Consider the following 21,427-nt stretch of genomic DNA (forward strand, 5'->3'; position numbering starts at 1 on the left):
ATATAAATTATTGGTCAAAAAGAAAATCTATTCTAAGAGACTTACTACTAACCAAACATTTTCAAGGAAACCGGTATTATAAGTACTTTGTAACTGCGAAATGTCTTTAGGTAGAGTTTATATCCTTACTTCTTTAGCATTTTAAATATGGGGAAACAAAAATTAGACTTAAGGCCATATGACCAGCATAAATTATAATATAATTAAAGCGCATCATGCTTTCACAGTTCTTAACAGTATATTTAATTTTAAGAGGAAAAAGAAAGCATCTTTTTTCTTATTTTTGGCCCTTTTATTCCAGAATAGCTTCTGATACTTTTGTTTTGTTCCGTTGCTTGAAATTTTTGTTTGTTCCGTTGCTTGAAATTTTCTTTCAATTTTGCCAGTTTTCCAAGTTTTCATAGTAAATTTATAGTGAAATAGTCATTTTTCTGATAGAATCAAAACCGACTTTTACTTCAGATTGGTTTTTGTAAAGTATAAATTTACCCAAAAAATGCTCTGATAACTGTATTTTATGAAAAAAAAAAAAACCTTGGTAGAGTAGTAAGAATAAGTTATTGTTAATCACGAAATCTACATTGTTGTCCCATATATATCACTTGGCTACTTATATGACACAAGTCCTTAGTCCCTACCTAATTTATTTACTCTTTGGGTTTTTTACTTCTTCATTTATAAGGTATATGGAATGAATTTGATTAGTATAACATCCTCTTGTTTCATTTTATGTATTCAGCTTACTTAAGAGAAATGAAATACACATGTTATCTATGATTTTAGAGATTGTTGTTGCACACACACACACACACACACAACACATATTCCTTGCCAGTGGATTTGTAAAGCTAAAAAGCTGTGAAGTAGTGAATGAATCAGTCAATGGCTTAGTAGTAAAAATATAAGTAAGGAAGACAGAAAAAGTAGAAATCAGAACTAGATAGGGCAGAAATATGAATAAAGTTTTCTCACTGGAGTTAATAAAATGAAACTGAAAAGAAAAGGTGCTGCTATCCATATCTATGTCAATGCATATGAAATTCCTTTTTAGGACATTCATGACAGTCTAGTCCTCTCTTCCCTTCATTCTTTGGCATGTATGGCTTTTTACCCACATTTGCTGGGGGGTATTTTGTGTGTGTTCTGAAGCATAGCCTGCTTCTCTTTAGTGTGCTATACTCAGCCAAGGGATGAAGCCAGCCTGCTCTTTTCACTTATATGTGTTCATTCAACAAATGTTTATGAGAAACTATTACACACAAGCCCTTGGCCAGGCAACAGGCTCTGTAATAAACTTTTATTCACATTTATACTATTCATGATTCTTTGTCATTATCAGCCAGGCTTTAAGAGAGAGAAGTAAAGAAATATTTAAAACTTAGTTAAATCCAAAAGTACTTTGAAATATAAATTAGGTCTTCTGGGTGCTAGCCATCTTTTCTTTTCTTTTAATATAAAGTGCATTCATAGGAACCTTGATCTATTCCATCATCTGCTTCATTAATGAATGCTGATGGCCAGTGAAGGATATAGATGTAGATATCAAGTCACCTGATTTTCTGGTTAAGCTTCTATACTAATTTCATCATCTATCATCATCTTCCCATTAAATCACTTGTAAAATATTTCAATTTAGGAGTCTACAAATCACTCCCCAAGACACACATATATTTTTTTTCTAGTTCCCATAAAGTTAATCTTTAAGTGTTAAGCTATCATGCAGATAAGCCAGTAAGCTGTTAATTGATGAAAATTGTTACCATTGTTATATAAAAAAAGAAAAAATATTTGATTAATATACAAGATCTTCTCTCAGCCCTAAACCTCTATACCACAAGGAAATGTTTGTTGGTAAAAAAACTGATTGGACTGGGAAGCCAGTTCCCAGGGAGATCTATTTCACATGTACTTTTCTAGCACAGAATCACAATCATAGAGAATTTGGGTTGAAATTAAGACCTCTACTAGGTCAGTCTAGTGAGCTCAACTAGGGTAGGATTGATTTCAAATGCTATTCCTTTGTTCATGAAAAACTTAGATCTGCCTACTTAAATAAAATGTTTTCCTCTTATCAAGTCATGAGAGTGACACCATGCAAATCCTTATGATGGAACAAACCAATTATATTGGTTTTTTTGCTCTGTAATATAACATTATGTTTCAGAGGTATTTGTGTATTATTATAAGTAACTAATTTGGGAAAAAATCAGTTGTTTTCTGTCATTAAAAACTCTGTAAACTGATCAGCGTGGACACTTACTAGCTGGTGTTAATTAGGCAGGGACCACAGATTTGTTCCCAGTGTAGAGCAACTAACTCCTTTTCTTTATAGTGGGCCAATTAATTCATGTCTGTTTATGGAAGTAAAATCATCTTGCATAATTATGCTCCTCAAAAATGAATAATATGAAATTTTAAAAAGTGAATTCATCAAGGCAAAGTCATCACCATTATTGCAAAACAAGTCACAGCATGTGTCCTACTGCTCATGCCCTGTATCATGTTAAAAACACAGCTTATACACTGATACTGGCTGGGCTCAGATTCTGGCCAGAGCACTTACTAGTTGTGCATGACCTTGAAAAGTCACTAAGGCTCTTTGTTCTTCAGTTTCACTGTATATAAAATAGAATTAATAAAACCACCCACTATGTGGTTCTTGAGGGGATTAAACAAGATAAATAAGAGACTGCTCAGCAAGGAACTTGCAGCACGGTAAACTAAATCTTCCTATACATTTCCTGACCAAGGAGAACTGTTTTAAACTACCTTAGCTCCTGTTGAATTTTTTTCTGAAACAGGTCCTGAAAAACTGTGGCTACATTTAGTTCTTTAGTGAGTATTCAAAAATCTATGTTTCCCCTCCATGATGATTAAGACTCTCAGACTAATGAACCCATGGATTCATATGTTTATCCATGTTTAAATAGCATTCATCTGTTGTAATGAACACAATTCTTCTCTGAAGTGCAGACATTTAATTTCCAAGGAATGAGAAGTGTTCTCCAGTCACTAAATAAGTGAAATGGGAAAGCTGGTCAATCTCTGCCATGAGTTATTAGCAGAGGTTCTCAATTTTGGCTGTACTTTGGAATCATCTGAGGAGCTTTTTAAAAAAAATACCAGTGCCTGGGTTACTCCCCTAAAATATTCTAATTTAACTGGTCTGTGTCGATGCCTGGGTGGTGGGATTTGTTAAGGGCTCATAGCAGGTAATTCTAATGTTTAAGCCAGGGTTGTGTACCAAACAGTCCGGCCCTGGGTCAGGTAAGAATCTGATCCGTCATGTTTATACCACAGTCAACCTCTCCACTCTAGCTCCAAAAGGCATAGAGAGGAGGAGGAAAATCTTTTTTTTTTTTAAATCACATTTTCATTATTTCCTCAACAACACCAAGATGTATAAGCTGACATTTTTGAGGTAAGATACTGTTAGGCCTCATCTTAACGATAAATGTATTCACCTTTGGATATCAGTCACAAAGCCACATGACCCTTGGCTTAATGCAATTCAGCAAAGTTTGCTAAGTTATTACAAAACGGTAGGACTATACCAAAGGACTAACATGAGGTTGCTAACACACATATAAAAAAAAGAAAGCCTCCACGCTCTTTTTTTCATGCTTTTCTTACCTGTGTTCATGTGGTATCATGGAATTCCAGGGCTGGCATTTGATGCCACTCTTAGTGATAGACACTGTCCCCTTGTAGCTACCTCCTTTACCAATGATGCAGTTCCTAATGTAGTCTACCAGAAGAAAGCAGAGAAAAATTGTATAACTATGTGTAACATATGCTACATATTAAAAAATAAAATCCGATCCAAATCTGTAGGTAATTAACGTATGTAAGTTATCTCAAATCTTTGACATTTCTTGCCTAAAACTTCTACTGTTTTCAAAATCATTCATTTCAGGATAATATAAAACAAAAAAGACTACTGAGAAGTTTTAATTTCGTGAGTATATTTCTAGGTAACAGCATATATTAGTCTATGTTCTTGGTGTAGATTAGTCAATGCACACAACTGGCCAGGCAAACAATTTGACAGAATGATGTGCTTACATATATAGACCACTTTAAGAAAATGTTAAGAATAAACATTAAGTAATTGATAAAATCTATTCAATTCAAAGGGTAACTTCAACATAATAAAAATAATCTGTCTTTCTCAATAAAATCATTTAAGTTTTTGTATATGCATGTATGTGTATATTTAGCTGACAGTAATATTATGTCGATTATTATTTTCTATATTTTTGGTAATTTTTCAGCTGCAAAACTACAGGGCGATCAAATTTAAACAAGCTATGGGGATCTCTGGGTGGCTCAGCAGTTTAGCGCCTGCCTTTGGCCCAGGGTGCGATCCTGGAGTTCTGGGATCGAGTCCCATGTCAGGCTCCTAGCATGGAGCCTGCTTCTCCCTCCTCTTGTGTCTCTGCCTCTCTCTCTCTCTCTCTATCACAAATAAATAAATAAATCTTTAAAATAAAAAAAAAAAGCTGCATGTTCCTATCAAATAATAGTATATACAGCTGCTAGCAACCTAGAAAAATTCTTAAAATGGTCTTATACTAGGTTTTAAATTATGCTTAGGTTTTGTAGAGTTATTGGGTATGGAGATCATCTTATTTTTTTTAGGCCATCTTATTTCTACCATAAATTAATTTTAACTTAAATTCTACCCTCCTAATAAAGACATATCTGTGCATATTACCAAACAGAAATTTAATGACATAATATGATTTAAGAAAACAATAAACTTGAAATACTATTATCATAAATACAATCTATAATTATTATTTTGTGTGATAAGAGATTTATTTTGTAAAACTCATATTTATTTAACATTCTCCAATTATTTCATTGATATAGTTTGGCTTTGGATAAAAGTAAATACCTGTGAATATAGTATCAGAGAAACAAAATAGACACATTAACAAGTAAATAATTAGGGCAGCCCAAATGGCTCAGCGGTTTAGCACCGCCTTCAGCCCAGAGCATGATCCTGGAGATCCAGGATCAAGTCCCATGTCGGGATCCCTGCATGGAGCCTGCTTCTCCCTCTACCTGTGTCTCTGTCTCTCTCTCTCTCTGTTGTCTCTCATGAATAAATAAATAAAATCTTTAAATAAATAAAGTAAATAATTAGGAAAAGATGCAACTAATATTTCAAAATCTCCAAATTTTACTGTCAGCAATCACCACTAAGACAAATCAGTTACCCACAGTTGTTAACATTCAAAATGCTATGTATTAAGCTCAAAATGTACTATAATATAAGGTGTTTTAAACTATGATTTTGGGATTCCTGGGTGGCACAGCAGTTTAGCGCCTGCCTTTGGCCCAGGGCGCGATCCTGGAGACCCGGGATCGAATCCCACATCAGGCTCCCGATGCAGGGAGCCTGCTTCTCCCTCTGCCTATGTCTCTGTCTCTGTCTTTCTCTCTCTGACTATCATAAATAAATTAAATAAATAAATAAATAAATAAATAAATAAATAAATAAAAATAAACTATGAATTTAAGGTGGCACCCTCTAAAATGAACATGGACAACATCAGTTCTAGGAGATGCTCCTAGAAATTAAGAGGGACAGGGCAATCTGATTATGAAAAATTTGGGAAATGCTCAATTTAAAACTACCATATTGAAAATAGTCACGGCACTAGTATTCTCTGCCTTTATGGAAGAATTGACCGTGTAACAGAACCAGTATATAATAGAAAAATTACTGGGAAAGAGCACTATGGCAGGAAATTACATATATTTTATGCTTTATTTTATTATGAAATATTTAGGGAGAAGCCAGTTACCTTTGTTTTCATAGAGATCAAATTCATGACCAAACTCTTTTTTCACTCCACTTGTCATGCTATTGAAAGGGAACCAGAGGCATCGTTTCCTTGCTTTATCAAAAACAAAGGCCCTGAAAAAAATATCTAAATGAAAAGAAGGAATACTACTATTTATACAGTTTTTAAAGAATGGGCACATGGTTTAACCAAGGAGGGCAACATAAAAAGACACAAGGTTATATATGCATAATAAAAACATGAGTGATTTTTAACCTACCACTTTCATAACCAAATAAGAAAAAACAAAAATAAGTTTTCATATGTGTGGATTTAAATATCAGAATACTATTTGGAATGTTCTCATGTTATTCTAAATGATGCCTAGAAATGAAGTCTTAAACAAGCAAAATCAATATATAACCTAACTGCTTGAATTATTTCTGAAGACTTTTTTTTTGTGTAAATACACAGCAAGTGGGAAGATTTTGTTTATAGTTATATACAAATGATTATAGCTGAAATATCGTGATTAATTTTCAAAGCTTGTAATTGTGTAAAGTACATTCTAAAGTGACATTGCCTAAAACACATTAGAAAAAACACAATCCAAGAGATTTTCCTAGCAAAAAAAAATCTGAAATCAAAAGTCTGGAATGTTTTGCATTATATCCCTTCTTGGTGATTTGTAAAGAATGGAAGCTTATTAAAGGCTATAAAAATCTTGCTATCAGGATAACTGTTTATGTAAGGCAATGTTTCTTAAATAGATTTGCATTCATGACATTTTTAATTTAAAAAACCTATTAATATCACATTGCATATGCTTTTGATATATCTCTCTTGAAGAAAATCACTAAAATGTACCACTCCTACAGTCATCCTTCCTATAGCTAAGCATTATATTGAGTTTTGTTGTCCACTAAAAAGTCTTTCTAAACAAGATGGTAAGTAGAAAAAAAAAACCCTGAGAATAGAAAAAAATTGATAAAATTTTCAATATATTAAATGTTACCACGTCTTACAATGTAGAAAATCAAGTGGGAATTCTGACCTGTTTACCTTCCTTTAAGAAATGGTATTAAAACTCCTTCTCACTATGTTCACACTAATTACAATGCCACCAAGTACAAGTATCTAATTAAAAGAAATACACATTTTCTGAGAATAAGGATTTTTCACTTCTAATCCATAGAATGTTTTGAGAACACATAGTTTTCTTAAAATTTTAGATATTCCAAGCTAGTCATTTATTTTTTAGTAGTTTGCCAATTTATAAATAAGTTTAAAGAAGGGGAAATAACTTTTATGAAACATATAAAAATACATTATAAGATTTAAAATATTTTACCTATTATCTCATATTTTTATTTAGCACATTTTATTCTATATCCAAATAACTCCAAAAAATTATACACATAAACTTTGAGCTTTGACTTGAACACAGAGATATTTTTAAACATCTACCTACAAGAACATCTTGCAGCTGAAATAATAATTAAGAGCAAATAATAAAAGTGTATTTTTTTTTTGCAGTGGTGGCAGATACGAGAGGACTGGCTAATAACAGACTTGAATTTTGATCTGATGGATTGCAGTCTTATGCAACACATACTAAATTCTCTATTAAGCTATTGTAGCATATTGGGGGAGGGGTTGTCAAATGACTTTGCATAGTAATTAGAAAAAGAACACAAATAAAGATAAAAACTAAACAAACACCTAAAAACAAAATTTAAAGTTGCCACTTAACTTCACATTAAAATAAAGTGCACCACACATATATAAGCTACTCTTCTATTGATCATATGGCTTTGACATGAGAACACCTTGGCGGCGACTCATGAGCCCCATCGGGAACATGCAAGATTTGCCTCCATGAATACACAGGCGATTCCATCTGAAAAGTGGGTAACCAAGCTTCTAGTTTGCTGACTTTACTTCACCCTTTCCACTCATCCCATTACAATGCCATATTTTCTCAGAAAAGTGTTTCCTTGAATCACTTCATACCTCCAAATAGACCAGATCCAGTCAGATTCTAGAGTTACACCTTCTTTTAAGTTTGATTTTAAGTGTCTTTATCTTATCCTTAATTATCATATTCCTTTCAGAAATTTATTTTGTGTAGAGTCCTAGTTGATTATGGCAGGAAGGCAATGCCAGAACCAGTTACTCAGACATGGATGGAGGAAGAAAGCCTCATATTTTCTTCTTTTGTGTCAATTCATAGATACCAATTTTCTGAGGAGCTTAGAATCAGGCATTCTGGTCATCTTTCCTACCCAGCAGAAAAGAACTTCAATCTCTGTTAAATCAATACTGTTGATACCTTCTGAGGAAGAGATGTGTTTTAGAATGTTCCACCCCACACCCAGTGAATCACAGATGCTTTCTCACAGCATTGGTGGTATTTTCCAAGCATTTTTGTATATTTGCCATCATCTTTCAATGATTCTAGTCCATATTATAAGCCTGCAAGAAGATCCTTTAATTCATTAAGAATCTAATTTCAGAGTATCACCATTCAATTCTGTGCATTCAATTCTGAATAACTAATGTATTTAGTGATTCCAAACACATGTGCACATAAATTTGGGATAGACAAGTGAGACGGATGACACATTTCTAGGCAGAAGAACTCTTTCTGTATAAAGGTATTATATATGTGGTTTTCTGTACAGGTTGCAATAAAATTGAAGGCTAAATGTAACTCAACCAGAATATAGGAGGAAAGTATGCAACCTCATATGTAAAGATTTTTAATCAGGTCACATGTGTTCTCTAATGCAGCAAAATTATTTTAGTTCCTCCTTAAAACAAAAGGACAGGTTTTTGTTTTGTTTTGTTTTCTAGACAGAAGGCAGACTAATGTGAAAATCAAGAGGTAGGAATACATTCCTTACTTGTGGATTCAGGAGAGTCTCGTTTCAGATTTAGAATTAAAAATCAATAATGACATGAGATTCTCTTGTTTCCTTTGCCCCACCTTCCCAAGCCTGTGAGGGGAAAATACAATAAATCTAACCTCCTCAATTTTGAGAAGAACATCACCATAAATCTACATAACTATGATGTTGATTGAGAGTAGTTTCTCCTAATTTATTTTTAACAATCTCTAGGCAGGAAAGTCAGGGAAAGAAACAGAATTGTTATAGGGATATACTTGCAAAGTCAATTCCCCACTCTCCTTGCCAGGAAACACCTCCCTGGCAGTTTAGAAATAAAAATACTTCCAGAAGAGTTATGAATGAGTAGAAGGGAGATAGTCTCTCCTTCCCTACATCTGTTGAGGATCTTCTCTGACCAGGTCGCTTCCCTGAGAAATAGCACTCATTTCTCTGAAAAAGGTAAGATGAAATTAGGATCGCTTGCCATGGCATTACTAAAATTTGTGTTCACATCACTGCTCAAATGGAGCAGAATTCAAAACTGACAGGATGTCATGCACAGTCCTGTAAAAAATAGAATGCCACAGAGAATAAACGGGTATAAAGTAAATGAGGGGATGGGAATGTTTATGAAGAATGAGGAAATGCATTTTCTTTTGGGAACTCGGAAAATCATTCAGATGCAATGGTCTCCTTCATGGCCTGAAACTCCCAAGTTTTATCCTTAGATCACTGACAAAGTAGGAAGGAATTCTTCCCTGTGAGGCTGCATAGGGAATTTCAAAAGATAAGAAAACCCTCCATTTGAATCCTCTCCTGCCTCTTTGAATTTCTCCGTCACTTTACACCTAAAACTTCATCATCACTACCTCCTAACTCCTTTTGAACAGCCTTCGCTGCTGACACCAATCCCTCTACTTTTTTATCTAATTCTCTCAACACCTTTTATTTAAATCCCTGAAGACGATGTAAGTTGCAGCAAATTCTGGCCCAACTTATATTCTGAAAATGCCTCCACTCTTCTTGCAAGAAAACAAACAAAAAAAAATGTTTATTCTAAATAGAATACTTTACATGTTGGATAAAATACAATCTAATGGAATTTTGGTTTCTAAAATTCAACTGTTCATAAGATGAAAAAACACAAATTCCATAACCAAAGGCACTGTGGATTCTAAAAAGATATGTTTACGTGTTCTCCCTTACTCATATTTCCATCAGTCGAGAGCTACACTTTCTGTTATGATGAGTTAAAACTAAAGCTAAGCTTATACTCTTAAGGGCAAATTACACTGAATACAAAAAAAAAAAAAAACAAAAAAAAACATGATAATAATTAGTAGATGCTATATTTGGAAAGTTATCCTAAGAACAAAATGAAGCAACTTACTTGCAAGTGAATGGAAGTCCTTTATTCCTAATACATCTATTGGCACATTGGTCTGCAGTGTTCATTTTTTTTGTTTTTATCTTCAGTAATGGGTCTTCTTTAATTAGAGTAGTCTTTGCTGACTTTTTGAATTCATGAAGTGTGTTTCTTCTTTTCTTCTGTCCTTCTATTAATAATAATAATTTTTTTTAAAAAATGGAGGAAAAGCTTTTAAGGCTCATATAGAAAAAAAAAAAGTCCTTAAGGATCATCCACAAGATAGTGATTTTATCTGACAACATATTAGATAGATAGATCTCCAAGGGTTGGGGGTGAGGTGAGTTAGGGATTGATACTCTCAGATAGTTAAGACCAAGAGAAGAATATTGTAATCAGTGAAGAATAAATCACTTGTCATGTACAGTCACTCATTTACATTCTTTAAAATGAAATATGCTTTTAAAATTAGGACAGAGTTCACTGTAAAGAAATAAATGACATGATAGTCTCCAAATGGTATGAAACCAAATGCCCAGGCATGTCATATCATGCTCTATAATTAAATTTGTCATTTCCTTCCGCAGTTGGTCCTTATGAAAGTTATAGTATTAATTAGATAAGTCAATTCAATTACATGTGAGAAACTTCTCACTAAAAATGGTGCAGTGGATAAATTATGCTGGCTGTCTTTAAAGTATTGCATATTATTCATATTTTGGCCCCTCTCATTTCCTACAAAAGTGTTTTCTGTGCTTGGGGGCACTATTTCTTAAGTATCACTGAATTGTTTGTCTTGAGATCAAGCCAAATGCTATAAATCAAAAGTGTGTAAAACTTCAAGCTTTAGTGTAGCAATATCATTTTTCTTCATGAGGGAATTCTACAAGGCCCCTAGATAGCATGAAGCCTCCCATTAAACACATGAAAACAGAGCTAAAACATCCTAAAGGACTTAATCTTATAGATGACTTTAGAGGATCAAGAACTACTTCTTTATTCTCAATGTGCCCGAAGTTACCTAGTTTCTGATGATGGTCACCATCTTCACAATGAGGATCAAAATGTCTAAGGGACTACACCTATTATACAAGAAGGATGGGCATGATTGTGCCTCTCCTCTGCTCTGCTTGCAAGTTCTTTTGAACACCCTTATAACAAAGGCAGTGATAATATATTCATTTTAAAGATGAAGAAACCAAGACACAGGGAAATATTAAATTGCCCATTTAGCAAACCTCATGTAAAACTCAGCTGCCTAGCTTCAGAACCCCCGGCCCCCACTCTTAAACACTCATGATGCCATCTTTTTCTTTTTAAGAATTCTAAGTATGTAGAAATATGGCTTATAAAAATTTTCTGAAGATCTGGTTTAGAGCTATCAGTAGAAAAGAAATTTGGATGGTAGAACAGGAAATGCTTTCCTGGTCTTTATATGTGGTGAAATGTGCCAAGAAAAGAGGGTGAAAATTTTTGTGCAGAAAATTTGGAAATATGGCTAGCAGAGTGAGGTACAAACAATGGCATCATACTCTCAAGTTTGCCAGCAACCACCGGCTCCAGTTGGTTTATTAAGCATCCAGACGCTATTCATTAATGTCTATACTAACCTGAAGTCTACAATAAATAAGAGAAAACATGAAGTCCTCTGAATTTCTGGTTCTCTGTAAAACTCCAGAACACAATCCCCCAAAGACTGGTACTAATTTCTGTAATAATGTTTTCATTTTTAACTTTTCTTTGCCCTACAAGATGGAATGGCCATGGTACAACAGATATAATTTAAAAGACATTTTAACATAGAAATTCAATCAACCAAATAATCTATCAACATGTTATTTATTGAGTGTGGAGCAAATGCCTTGCATAACGTTGGCAGACAGATGATAATTCTGGCATTCTTACCGACTTGCCAAATGACTTTGCTTAATTACCTGAAATGCTAATATATCAATGACTCAGTCTACAAAATAAGTTATATTATATTTGCATCTATTTAAATTATAATCATTAAGTAAATATTTGGAAATTAATTCAGATAAAAACGTTACAAATATGCAAAGTTTTAACTTTGTTTTTGAAATTCCATTCTCTAATTCTGGCAGAGAGAAGAAATTGTTATTCTCCCAAGCAAAGAAGTGGTATAATTCTTTTCACATTTTGGTTTCTGCCACAGGATCATGTTAATGGGAGATATGTCTCTGCATGGGAGTTTCTCCCTTTGAGCGTAGTGCACTATTTCTTAGGTTCTGTGAAATGTTTCACAGAATAATAATCATCTGATTTCCTATATAAATTGGAGTATTTCTTAGAATCCAATACTAGTTAATGGATGCTGAAAATCTATTAAATAAGATTCTTGACTAAAATGGAAGATATATAGATATATAGATCTATATCTAAATCTAAGTTTATATATATATAAAAATTATATATATTTCTCAAATAAATTCAGTTAATTAAAAATATAGAATTAAAACTGGCATGATGAACAGTGTGTTTATTATGCATATCTAAGAGCATAAAACTAAATTTTAAAAGTCTGAGGCAAACATTAAATTCAGATATATACTTTCCTAATTATCTAATAAAACAGAACCCCTTGTCAATGGTCTGGTTTCTTGGCTCAGTACCATGCACTATGAAGGCAAGTACTGAGGCCTGTAGAGAGAAGTCGTCTCTGTGGGACTGTTGGTTGTGCTTAATTCTATAGATCCTCAGCTGTCCTACTGAGATGTGTTAATGTGTGGCTGTACCCTCATAAAAGTAGTCTAACTCTTGCTTGCTGCTAAGTTTTTCCATCACTACCTCTCATCTAAAGATCAAAAAGCATTCAGAAAAGCAAATAAATCTATGATTTCCCTTTACTAGATAATAGATAGGAGTGAAAAGCTTGTCTGGGGCTACAGAACTAACCAAAGGCAATGGGAACCAGGCATCAGGATTCCCTTTTCACTATTTCTCATTATTTAGAAGTTTCCCTTTATAATTTACTCATTTCTACTAGGTCAGTAACAAATTACTCAAAAATGTGAAGTCCAAGCTAGTTGTACATCATGTAGTCCAGTCATCTATAAAACTAATTTCTTCTTAAATAAAAGAAAAATTCAAAACAGGAGTCTAAAAAAAGCATGTCAAAATAAAACTCCTTTTCTGAAAATAGTTTCAACTTTTTCTTCCATATGTATTAACAACTGATGCTTGTTTTACTGAAAACAGTCAAAAGATCAGCTTAATTTGGTAAGAAACTAAAAAAAAAAAAAAATCTTTGGATCAGATTTTTCCCTACTATTTTTTGTGCATGACTATTGAAGTTTATAAACAAACTATTGAAATGAAATCAAAGGGTAAGAGATCACTGCAACTTTGTCATGCTTGCTTGTACTTTAAATTACAACTCCTTTCTCCTCTTCTCTCAGTATGGGAAAACATTCTGGAAGCTATATTTCCTGAAGAACCTGAAATCCCTGTTTTAGAACTGAAATCATTACTGAAAACCTACAAACACAAAGTAGGGTCAAATGTATCAAGGTGCTTGAAGAGAGACACATTTCTCCCTCTGGTCCCTGGCCTCACACTCATTTCTCTCAGTACCTCATATATTTTCTTCTCTGTATGGACTAAGCATGGACTTCAAAGGAAAATCATGCAAGGAAAGGATTTGCAGGGTGTGGAAAGAAGCAGGGATCTGGCTCCACATATTCTGAGAAACCTACCCACATGATTAGTGATTAACAGCTTGAAGTGGCAAGATGTTAAGATGAAAGTACACAAGTAATTAATGGAAAGAACGGTTGTGACTGGAGACTTTAACCTTCCCAAAGACAAGGATCATAAATACTAGTTCATGGTTTCATGGCTCTTATCTAAGACTTGGATGTCACAGTTGGTGTTCGAGAAGCAAGCAAAATTCTTCCAAAGAGATTCACACAAGGAAGTGATAGTCAAGGTGAGATTTGGTGCCTCCCTTCTTCACCTTTAATCTGCCTCCTTGTCAGGATGTCCTTTCATAGACCCCTCCTCCTGGTCTCTTCCCTGACCGGCTACCTCAGAGACCTGGTGCAGGCCTATAGCTAGTGGAGTCACTAACAACTGGTTCTTGCAGAGTTTTTCCAGAAACAACGCTCCCTCCACGCAGCAATCAAAACAACCACACTGAAGTTCAACTTCAGTTGGGTCTCTTGTCAACTCGAAAATTTCCAACTGCCACCCGCGGTGTTCAGAATAGTTTAGCACAACATTCATGCTTTTATGCACGCTACCCTATCTCATTTTTCTAATCACAGGCCATAATACTCCCCCCTTAGGTTCTCAGTAACCAGTCCCACATGGTTACCTGTCCTCATACTTTCTCTCCTCTAGGCCTTTGGCCACTTTGTGGCCACTTTTTCACCTGACTTAGGTACTGACCATGCTACTATCCATTTTTTCATACTCAACTTGGGTACCGTATTTTCCTCAAACTTCTTCAACTAGAAATGCACTCTCAACCATAGTATCATAGTATTTCTAACACAGAGCTTTTCATATATTACTTAACAAAACAGATTTTTAAAAGGCAATTTCAGTTGATTTCACTGCTTCCAGCTTCCATATAAATAGAAGAAGAAAAAACAGAACATATTTCCTTCTTGCGGATTTGGGTAGAAATCTCAGCTCTATCCCCTATGATAAGATAATTAAGGTCGTTAACCTCAATTTCCCCATGTAAGACAATTTGAATAATGTTGATCTTTTTAGAATTAAGTAAGTTCTTTTTTAGAGCTTAGTCCATAACAGTTACTTAACAAACATAGGTTTCTTTCTCATTTGTTCATCTCTATGTCCGCCACAGGTTCCTGGACATTAGATGCTTATTTAATGCTGCTTTTGTACAGGGGATTGGATATTTGTTTCCAGTGTAGGCGGAAGTGGATAGAGGATAATTCTATCCTCTATAGAGGATAGGTAGTCTATAGGTAGACTAACACCTATACGGATGGCTTAGGTCCACTATATTGCATATTTCTTAAGAAACACTGTAATAAATGATCTCCATGATACATTCTGTTCGTAATTGGTTGTCACCTCGTTATAGGATCCACTTCTTTTCGGACATTGTATTATGTCACAAAATGTACAACTATAGACTCATAGGATAAACCTAGAAGTATAACCAAGGCAATTTAACAACAACAAAAAACTCTAAGTGTTGGCTGATATAAAAAAGAACAAAGTTTGGATGTTCTAAGAGGACTATCCACATTCTCCATTTCGGAGAATGCTATTTAAAAAAAAAAAAAAACTATCAAAATAAACTTGCCACCCAAATGAAGCCAAGCCCTCTTTTGATGACAATTTTAGCATTATCCACTGCAGGAATTATTCACAGCATATCTGTAATTCCCAATTGGCCTCGCCTTGCCTGCCAGCACACTCTTGGGCTTCATTCTCCCTATACTCAGGAAACGCAGTCATTTCAACATTAGCCAAAGTGAAATATAATTACGAATGTATATCTCCTGCCAAAACTTCGTAATGCGTGCCAAAAACAAATAGACATTGTCTATGGTTGATCTACTGTTTGGGTTTTCCACGTTATGTTTCCTTCGCATTAGCATAGATGATTGCAGGTACAACAGTATTATATTTCAGACCATCGACATTTGAGTCTTTAAAAATGAAAGCCCTCTAAATAAATAAATAAATAAATAAATAAATAAATAAATAAATAAATAAATAAATATTTTTTAAAACAAAATAAAAATGAAAGCCCTCCAAATGTTAGCCCTGATTTCAATTTACACTCAAAATCCCCTAAAATCAGCAATGTCTTATGGGGAGTTCATTTCAGCACGACACACCTTAGGCATGACAACCTGCCTGATTGCACTAACTTCTTGTTCACCTCTCTAGAAATCTTACCTAAGTGTTTTCCAACAGGTCCTTCCTGCACAGTGTTGTGTTTCACAAGGACCACTTCGCAAAACAATAGAAGAAAGCCAGGTGGTTTGAATCCTTTACCTTGTCATTTAGCAGATTCTTGATGTTTTCAACCCTTGTATTACATCAGAAAGTACATCAGAGGTCTGATAAATTTCATAGTTAGCTTATCTCAGAAGATATGGCCAGTTGTCTGGTTTGTCTTATGAAAAGGCCACGTTTGCCATGTGGGCATTTGTTCCATTCTTCTACTCCCCTGTGCCTACCCAGGGTGCTCACTACCTTGTCCCCATTGGCATCTCAGCCACTACAATGATAATACAAACAAATACAGATGTTTCCTCTTGCCCTGATAACAGCAGAAAACTTCTCAAAGCGCCAAGTGGAATCTCTATACTTCCAGAAAGGTAGTATGAACTCACCAGCCGTCCCTTCCCAACCTGCAAATTCAGGGGAGAACTTGGGAGGCCGAAAGCAGCCGTTGGGCAGCTTGAATCGCTGTCACAGAATTTGCACCCCCCTTGCACTGCAGTTGCAAAGGGCAGGCGCCCGCACCCACAAAGAAGGAGGTCTTGGAGGGCAGGCTTTCTCTTTCATTTTGATAATACGCATATCCCCAGAGTTTAATCTCCTTCTCCCAGTGAAAACCTGCAGAAAGTCATCATTTAGCCCTGAATGTTGACGGAGCGACATGGGGTCCTGAAGAGTCACGGAAAACTGTCCTCTGGAAAGAAGTGCGTCCCTGCTGGACTGACAGTCCCTGGGACAGTCACAGTCCCCCTTTCAGACCAGACCTTCCGTTCAGCTTTAAACTTGGCCAAACCAGCAAAATCCCAGCCAGTGTTAGCCCTTCATTCCTGCCCCAGGGTCCACGCCTGGGAGACTCTAAGGGGGGGCGGGGGGAGCCCGGGCTGGGGACTGGGGTGGAGGACACGCATTCAGGGGGTGTTAATGATCATTGTAAATGCCTTGCAAACAGAAACAAGAATTCACAAGAAAGCCCACGGAGAGGTCTACACCGCACCCAGGCCCCCCGCGGAGCCGGGGCAGGATGCTGGGATGGGGTGACGGGGTGTGCGGGAGGGGAGGCTCAGCCGGGAGGGAGCAAGAGGGTGAGGACGGTGGAGAAGGAGACTGACCTGCACGGGGGACGGCGACGGGCAGCAGGAGGAGGTGCAGGAGGAGCTGCTGCAGCACCAGCAGGGGCAGGAGCTTGGTCACCCACATGGCGCTGCTGGGCGCCGCCGACCCGGAGCCCACGGCCGCCTGCGGCTCCTGGGCCACTCGGTGCTGAGGAACCCGGCGCCTCTGAGCCGCTTTTTATTGCGATGAGCTAAGTTTGTTGTGTGATTAACTGGAAAGATCGAGGTCTGAACTCCCTCTTACGGTAAGAAACTGTTTAACAACATCCCTCCGCTGCCTTCCACCCCTTCCTTTCCCCACCGCCCCCCCCCCCCCCAGCAGCGGAGGATGCGGGCTCCCCGCCCCCGGCTCCGCTTCGAGGGAGCCCCCCCCGCCCCGAGGTCACCGGCCCCGGCCCGCCGCGCGCAGCTCGGCCCCAGCGCGACCGCCGGGGGGGGGGGGGGGCAGGCCCGCGGGGACCCGCTCGCTCAGCGCCCCCGGGAAAGCGCCAGGGTCCGCGCGACGGCGGCGGCCGGGAGGGGGGCAGAGCCGCCCCGCAGTCCACGTGCGCGGGCCCCACGCCGGCGCCGCGGGTTCAAGGCCCGGCCCCGGGCCCCGCGCGAGGCTCGGGCGGGGGGGGGCGCGGGGGCTCCGGGGCCTCGGAGGGGGGCTCGGGGAGGCTGGGGGCGCTGGGGGCTCGGGGAGGCTGGGGGAAGCTGGGGAGGCTCGGGGAGGCTGGGGGAGCTCAGGGGGGTAGGGGGAGCTGGGGGACTAGGGGGGAGAGGGGGAGCTGGGAGGACTGGGGGAGCTCAGGGGGGCAGGGGGCACTGGGAGGCTGCGGGGAGAGGCTGGGGGGAGAGGGGGAGCTGGGGGGCTCGGGGGAGCTCGAGGAGGCTGAGGGTCTCGGGGGTGCTGGGGAGGCTCGGGGGGGGGGGCTGGGCGGCTCGGGGGAGCAGGGGGAGCTGGGGGACTAAGGGAGGGGAAGCTGGGGGGACTGGGGGAGTTCAGGGGGGCAGGGGGCGCTGGGAGGCTGGGGGGAGAGGGAGAGCTGGGGGGCTCGGGGGGGGCTCGAGGAGGCTGAGGGTCTCGGGGGTGCTGGGGAGGCTCGGGGGGGGCTGGGCGGCTCGGGGGAGCAGGGGGAGCTGGGGGACTAGGGGGGAGAGGGGGAGCTGGGGGGACTGGGGGAGCTCAGGGGGGCAGGGGGCGCTGGGAGGCTGGGGGGAGAGGCTGGGGGGCTTGAGGAGGCTGAGGGTCTCGGGGGTGTTGGGGAGGCTCGGGGGGGGGCTGGGGTCTCGGGGAGGCTGGGGAGGCTCGGGGGGCAGAGGGGACTCGGGGAGGCCGGGCGGCTCGGGGGGCAGGGCCTTGCCGGGAAAAGGGTGAAGGCGCGGAGGGCGGGCGGGAGAGCTGCCCCTCGCGCGGCCCGGGCCCCGACGGCTTCCCAGACGCTCGTCCGACGCGCGCTCCGCGACCAAAGCTGCGCGCTCGCCCCGCGGTGTGCGCCCCCCGCCCCGCCCCGCCCCGCCCCGCCCCGCGCCCTGCCCGCCGCGCCCCCGCCCCCCCGCCCCGTCCGCACCCCCACTCCCCCCCCCACACACACACACACTCAGCCCCGCGTGTCTCCGTGAAGCGCGCGCCTTTCTAAGACGGACTTTCCCCGGAAACCTCGCACATCACCTTAGTTGGACACTAGCCCGCCTCCCTCCTCCTCCCTCCCCTGCGCGGACCCACAGCCCCCCAGAACCTAGGCGGAGAGATCGGAGATGGGGGGGCTCGTGTCTGCAGAATCTGAGACCCCGGGGCTCAACCCCAGCCGCTTGCAGGATGTGTCCTCGCACCTTCAGGGGACGCTCGATGCCTCGGGCCAGACCCCGCTCGCCGCAGACGGTCGGGGGTTCCCCGCGCAGCCCCAGGTGGGTGCGCCCAGGGCCCGCCCACGGCCGGGAACGGGGGGTGACGGGCACAGCCCCCTGCCCCCCCGCGCCCCCCCCCGCTGCCCCCGGACCCCCCAGCCCCACGGGAAACGCCCGGGGCGAGGGAGCGGGGCCGCGGACCTACTTTCCGCCACCGCCTCCACTGCGCCCCCTTCTCTTTAATCACCGTCTCGTCCTGGAAGCACGAGCCCGCGAGGCCTTTGCCGCCGAACCGAGCCCCCCGAGCCCCCCGAGCCCCCCACCCCAGACCCCGACCCGCCGCGACCCCCAAGCGCCCGCAGCATCTCTTCGCCTCAGTGGGGATTCATTCATACTCCTCTTTAAAGAAGCTAGATTTTTCTATGAGTAAATACTTGTAGGTGAAGGATAAAGGAGACCGGCCTTTCCATTTCTTCCCTCGCCCCCTCCCTCTCCCGGCAGAATCGGGGCCCTAAGCGTGATCGCGGTCATCATCAGAGGCCCGAGCAGGGCCCACCTGCGGACGGGATGCAGAGCACCACAAGGAACCGACAAACTCATTTGGCAGGTCACACACTTTCAGATCTCTATCGTCACGCGAAATACAGTAAATGCTTAAACCTATCTATAACTATGTTTATAGTCCTCCTTGGACGCGTTATTTGGTTTCCCTGGGTTAAATGATAGCGAATACGTGTTTAGCTTTCAGTGTATGCAAAGCATTGGGTCAAATGCTCTCTGAAATTTGTCTTATTTGATCCTTACAATAAATTCATATTAGGAAAGAATTATAATGCCCATTTTATAGTTGAGGAAACTTAAGTTTAAGTTATTTCTATCCTAAAATAACTCCCACAAGATCCCGAAGGAATGAAGATCCAGGTGTGGGACTTGAATATGTGGTCATATCCCAGAGAATGGAGAAAATTCTGTAATCCCCATGAGAAGAACCACCTGTCTTTTGTTTAAGATTATAATCACCGAAGTTAGCCCACGATGAACATATAAGCCATGTTCAGTAATAACTTACAAAATAAACGAATATATGAATAACTTAAAATCTCCCTAAACTGTAAAGAACTATGCACACGGAATAAATCATTAATTGTGCTACTGTTTTACTTTGTCTTGATACACACTCTCTTTGTTCCTTCTAAATTATAGTAATGATGAATTGCCCATCCCTTGACCTTATCTTTATACTTTTAGATGTTAAACTGTTTGTATAAATCCTCAAAATGTGTCTGAAATTTTTTCGATGAAACAGAGAATCTTATAAGGAGAATTTGTAATTGCTACAACCTGCGTTAATTACGTAACTACAGGATGAGTGCTCACTACCAATACAATATCCTCTTAAATCTAGTATAACTTTGAAGTCAACTAGATGGATTGAATGGAAAAATGTACATTATTGTACTTTCTTGTTCTAAAAGGCTATTCCTAGTTCTAAAAAATTGTGTCTTCAAAAGCCCCATGTTTCTCAAGCACAAGTGATGTTTATATTTGTGTAAATGGGGAAGAAGCTGATGTGGCTTTGTGCTTTGCAGACTACTGATGAGCTCTGTGCTCTTGGGCTAGTCATTTCATTTGTTAGGTGACTGGCACATGTGTGGTGCTGTTCTGCTTGCTGCTTCTACTCCTATAGACTCAGTTTAGTCATATACCTGGTTTCAGATCCCAACTGTTTCACAAAATGTGTCACAAACTAAGAAAATTAATCAAGCTCCTTATATCTGTTTCCCTATATCTCAGTTTCTCAGTATCTCAATGGGACATCATGTGCCAGATACTATGCTAAACGTCTCAAATATATTATCTCACCAGTGCCTCCCCCTCACCTGAACAAAGGGGAATATGTATATCTAACAGGTATGTATTTCTATTGTCACTAATTTATAGATAAGGAAACTGAGATTTGGAGGTGCTATGTAACTAGTGTTAGGTTAAACTGTGAGTGCAGTGTGAATGCAGCTGTCCTGGTATCCAGTCGCCACATGGACAGCAATCCAGACTGAGAGATTTCCAGCATCCTTCCCAGCTTTAAAATTTAATTATTCTACTGACTTGTTTAGTGGTCACCTTACTGTTATACAATTCTTACCTTCCACATCTGAGAAAGAAGCACCTGTGTAATTTATGGTGGTGCTTCTCTTTCCCATGCAACCGTATTCTCTCATTCTTTCCCTCTTCATTTGTTCCTCCCTCTAGTTGGTAATTTGTCATCTATAGGCCTCACCACGGAAGAATTCATGTTGACTACCTTTCATTTAGGAAATATTGCAAATATCAATGTAATTTGTATTAATATCCTTTATATAAAACAGCTCATGTCAGAGCATGTGTATAAAATGTTGGTCAACACATTAATCTGCCTTGGTTTAAATCCAAAATGCAATCATCTGAGTTTTTGTGTTCCCCCAAAGTACAAACTTTGAAATC

At 39.8% G+C, this 21,427-nt stretch overlaps 1 protein-coding gene and 1 long non-coding RNA gene across 8 annotated transcripts in view; one reads left to right on the forward strand and one right to left on the reverse strand.

Moving 5' to 3' along the window:
* Positions 1–17,247, reverse strand: part of HGF (hepatocyte growth factor) — an 80,456-nt gene extending 63,209 nt beyond the window's left edge. For 6 of the 7 annotated variants that reach the window (XM_025449386.3, XM_025449387.3, XM_035701411.2 and 3 more), the window contains exons 1-4: positions 17,114–17,247; positions 10,077–10,242; positions 5,817–5,929; positions 3,634–3,748 (exon numbers count right to left, since the gene is read on the reverse strand). In XM_025449386.3, the coding sequence (XP_025305171.1) occupies positions 3,634–3,748; positions 5,817–5,929; positions 10,077–10,242; positions 17,114–17,201 (482 nt within the window). In that variant the 5' untranslated portion in view covers positions 17,202–17,247. Of the gene's footprint in view, positions 1–3,633; positions 3,749–5,816; positions 5,943–10,076; positions 10,243–17,113 lie in introns of those variants that run through there. The other variant, XM_049096584.1, reaches the window with a different exon arrangement.
* On the forward strand, positions 17,226–20,103 carry LOC118351340 (uncharacterized). Its single transcript, XR_004806632.2, has 2 exons — positions 17,226–17,361; positions 19,448–20,103. It is a non-coding gene; the product is annotated as an uncharacterized LOC118351340 (long non-coding RNA).
* The last annotated feature ends 1,324 nt before the right edge of the window (positions 20,104–21,427 follow it).

This window comes from Canis lupus, chromosome 18 (genome assembly GCF_003254725.2).
Source record: "Canis lupus dingo isolate Sandy chromosome 18, ASM325472v2, whole genome shotgun sequence".
Lineage (NCBI taxonomy): Eukaryota > Metazoa > Chordata > Mammalia > Carnivora > Canidae > Canis > Canis lupus.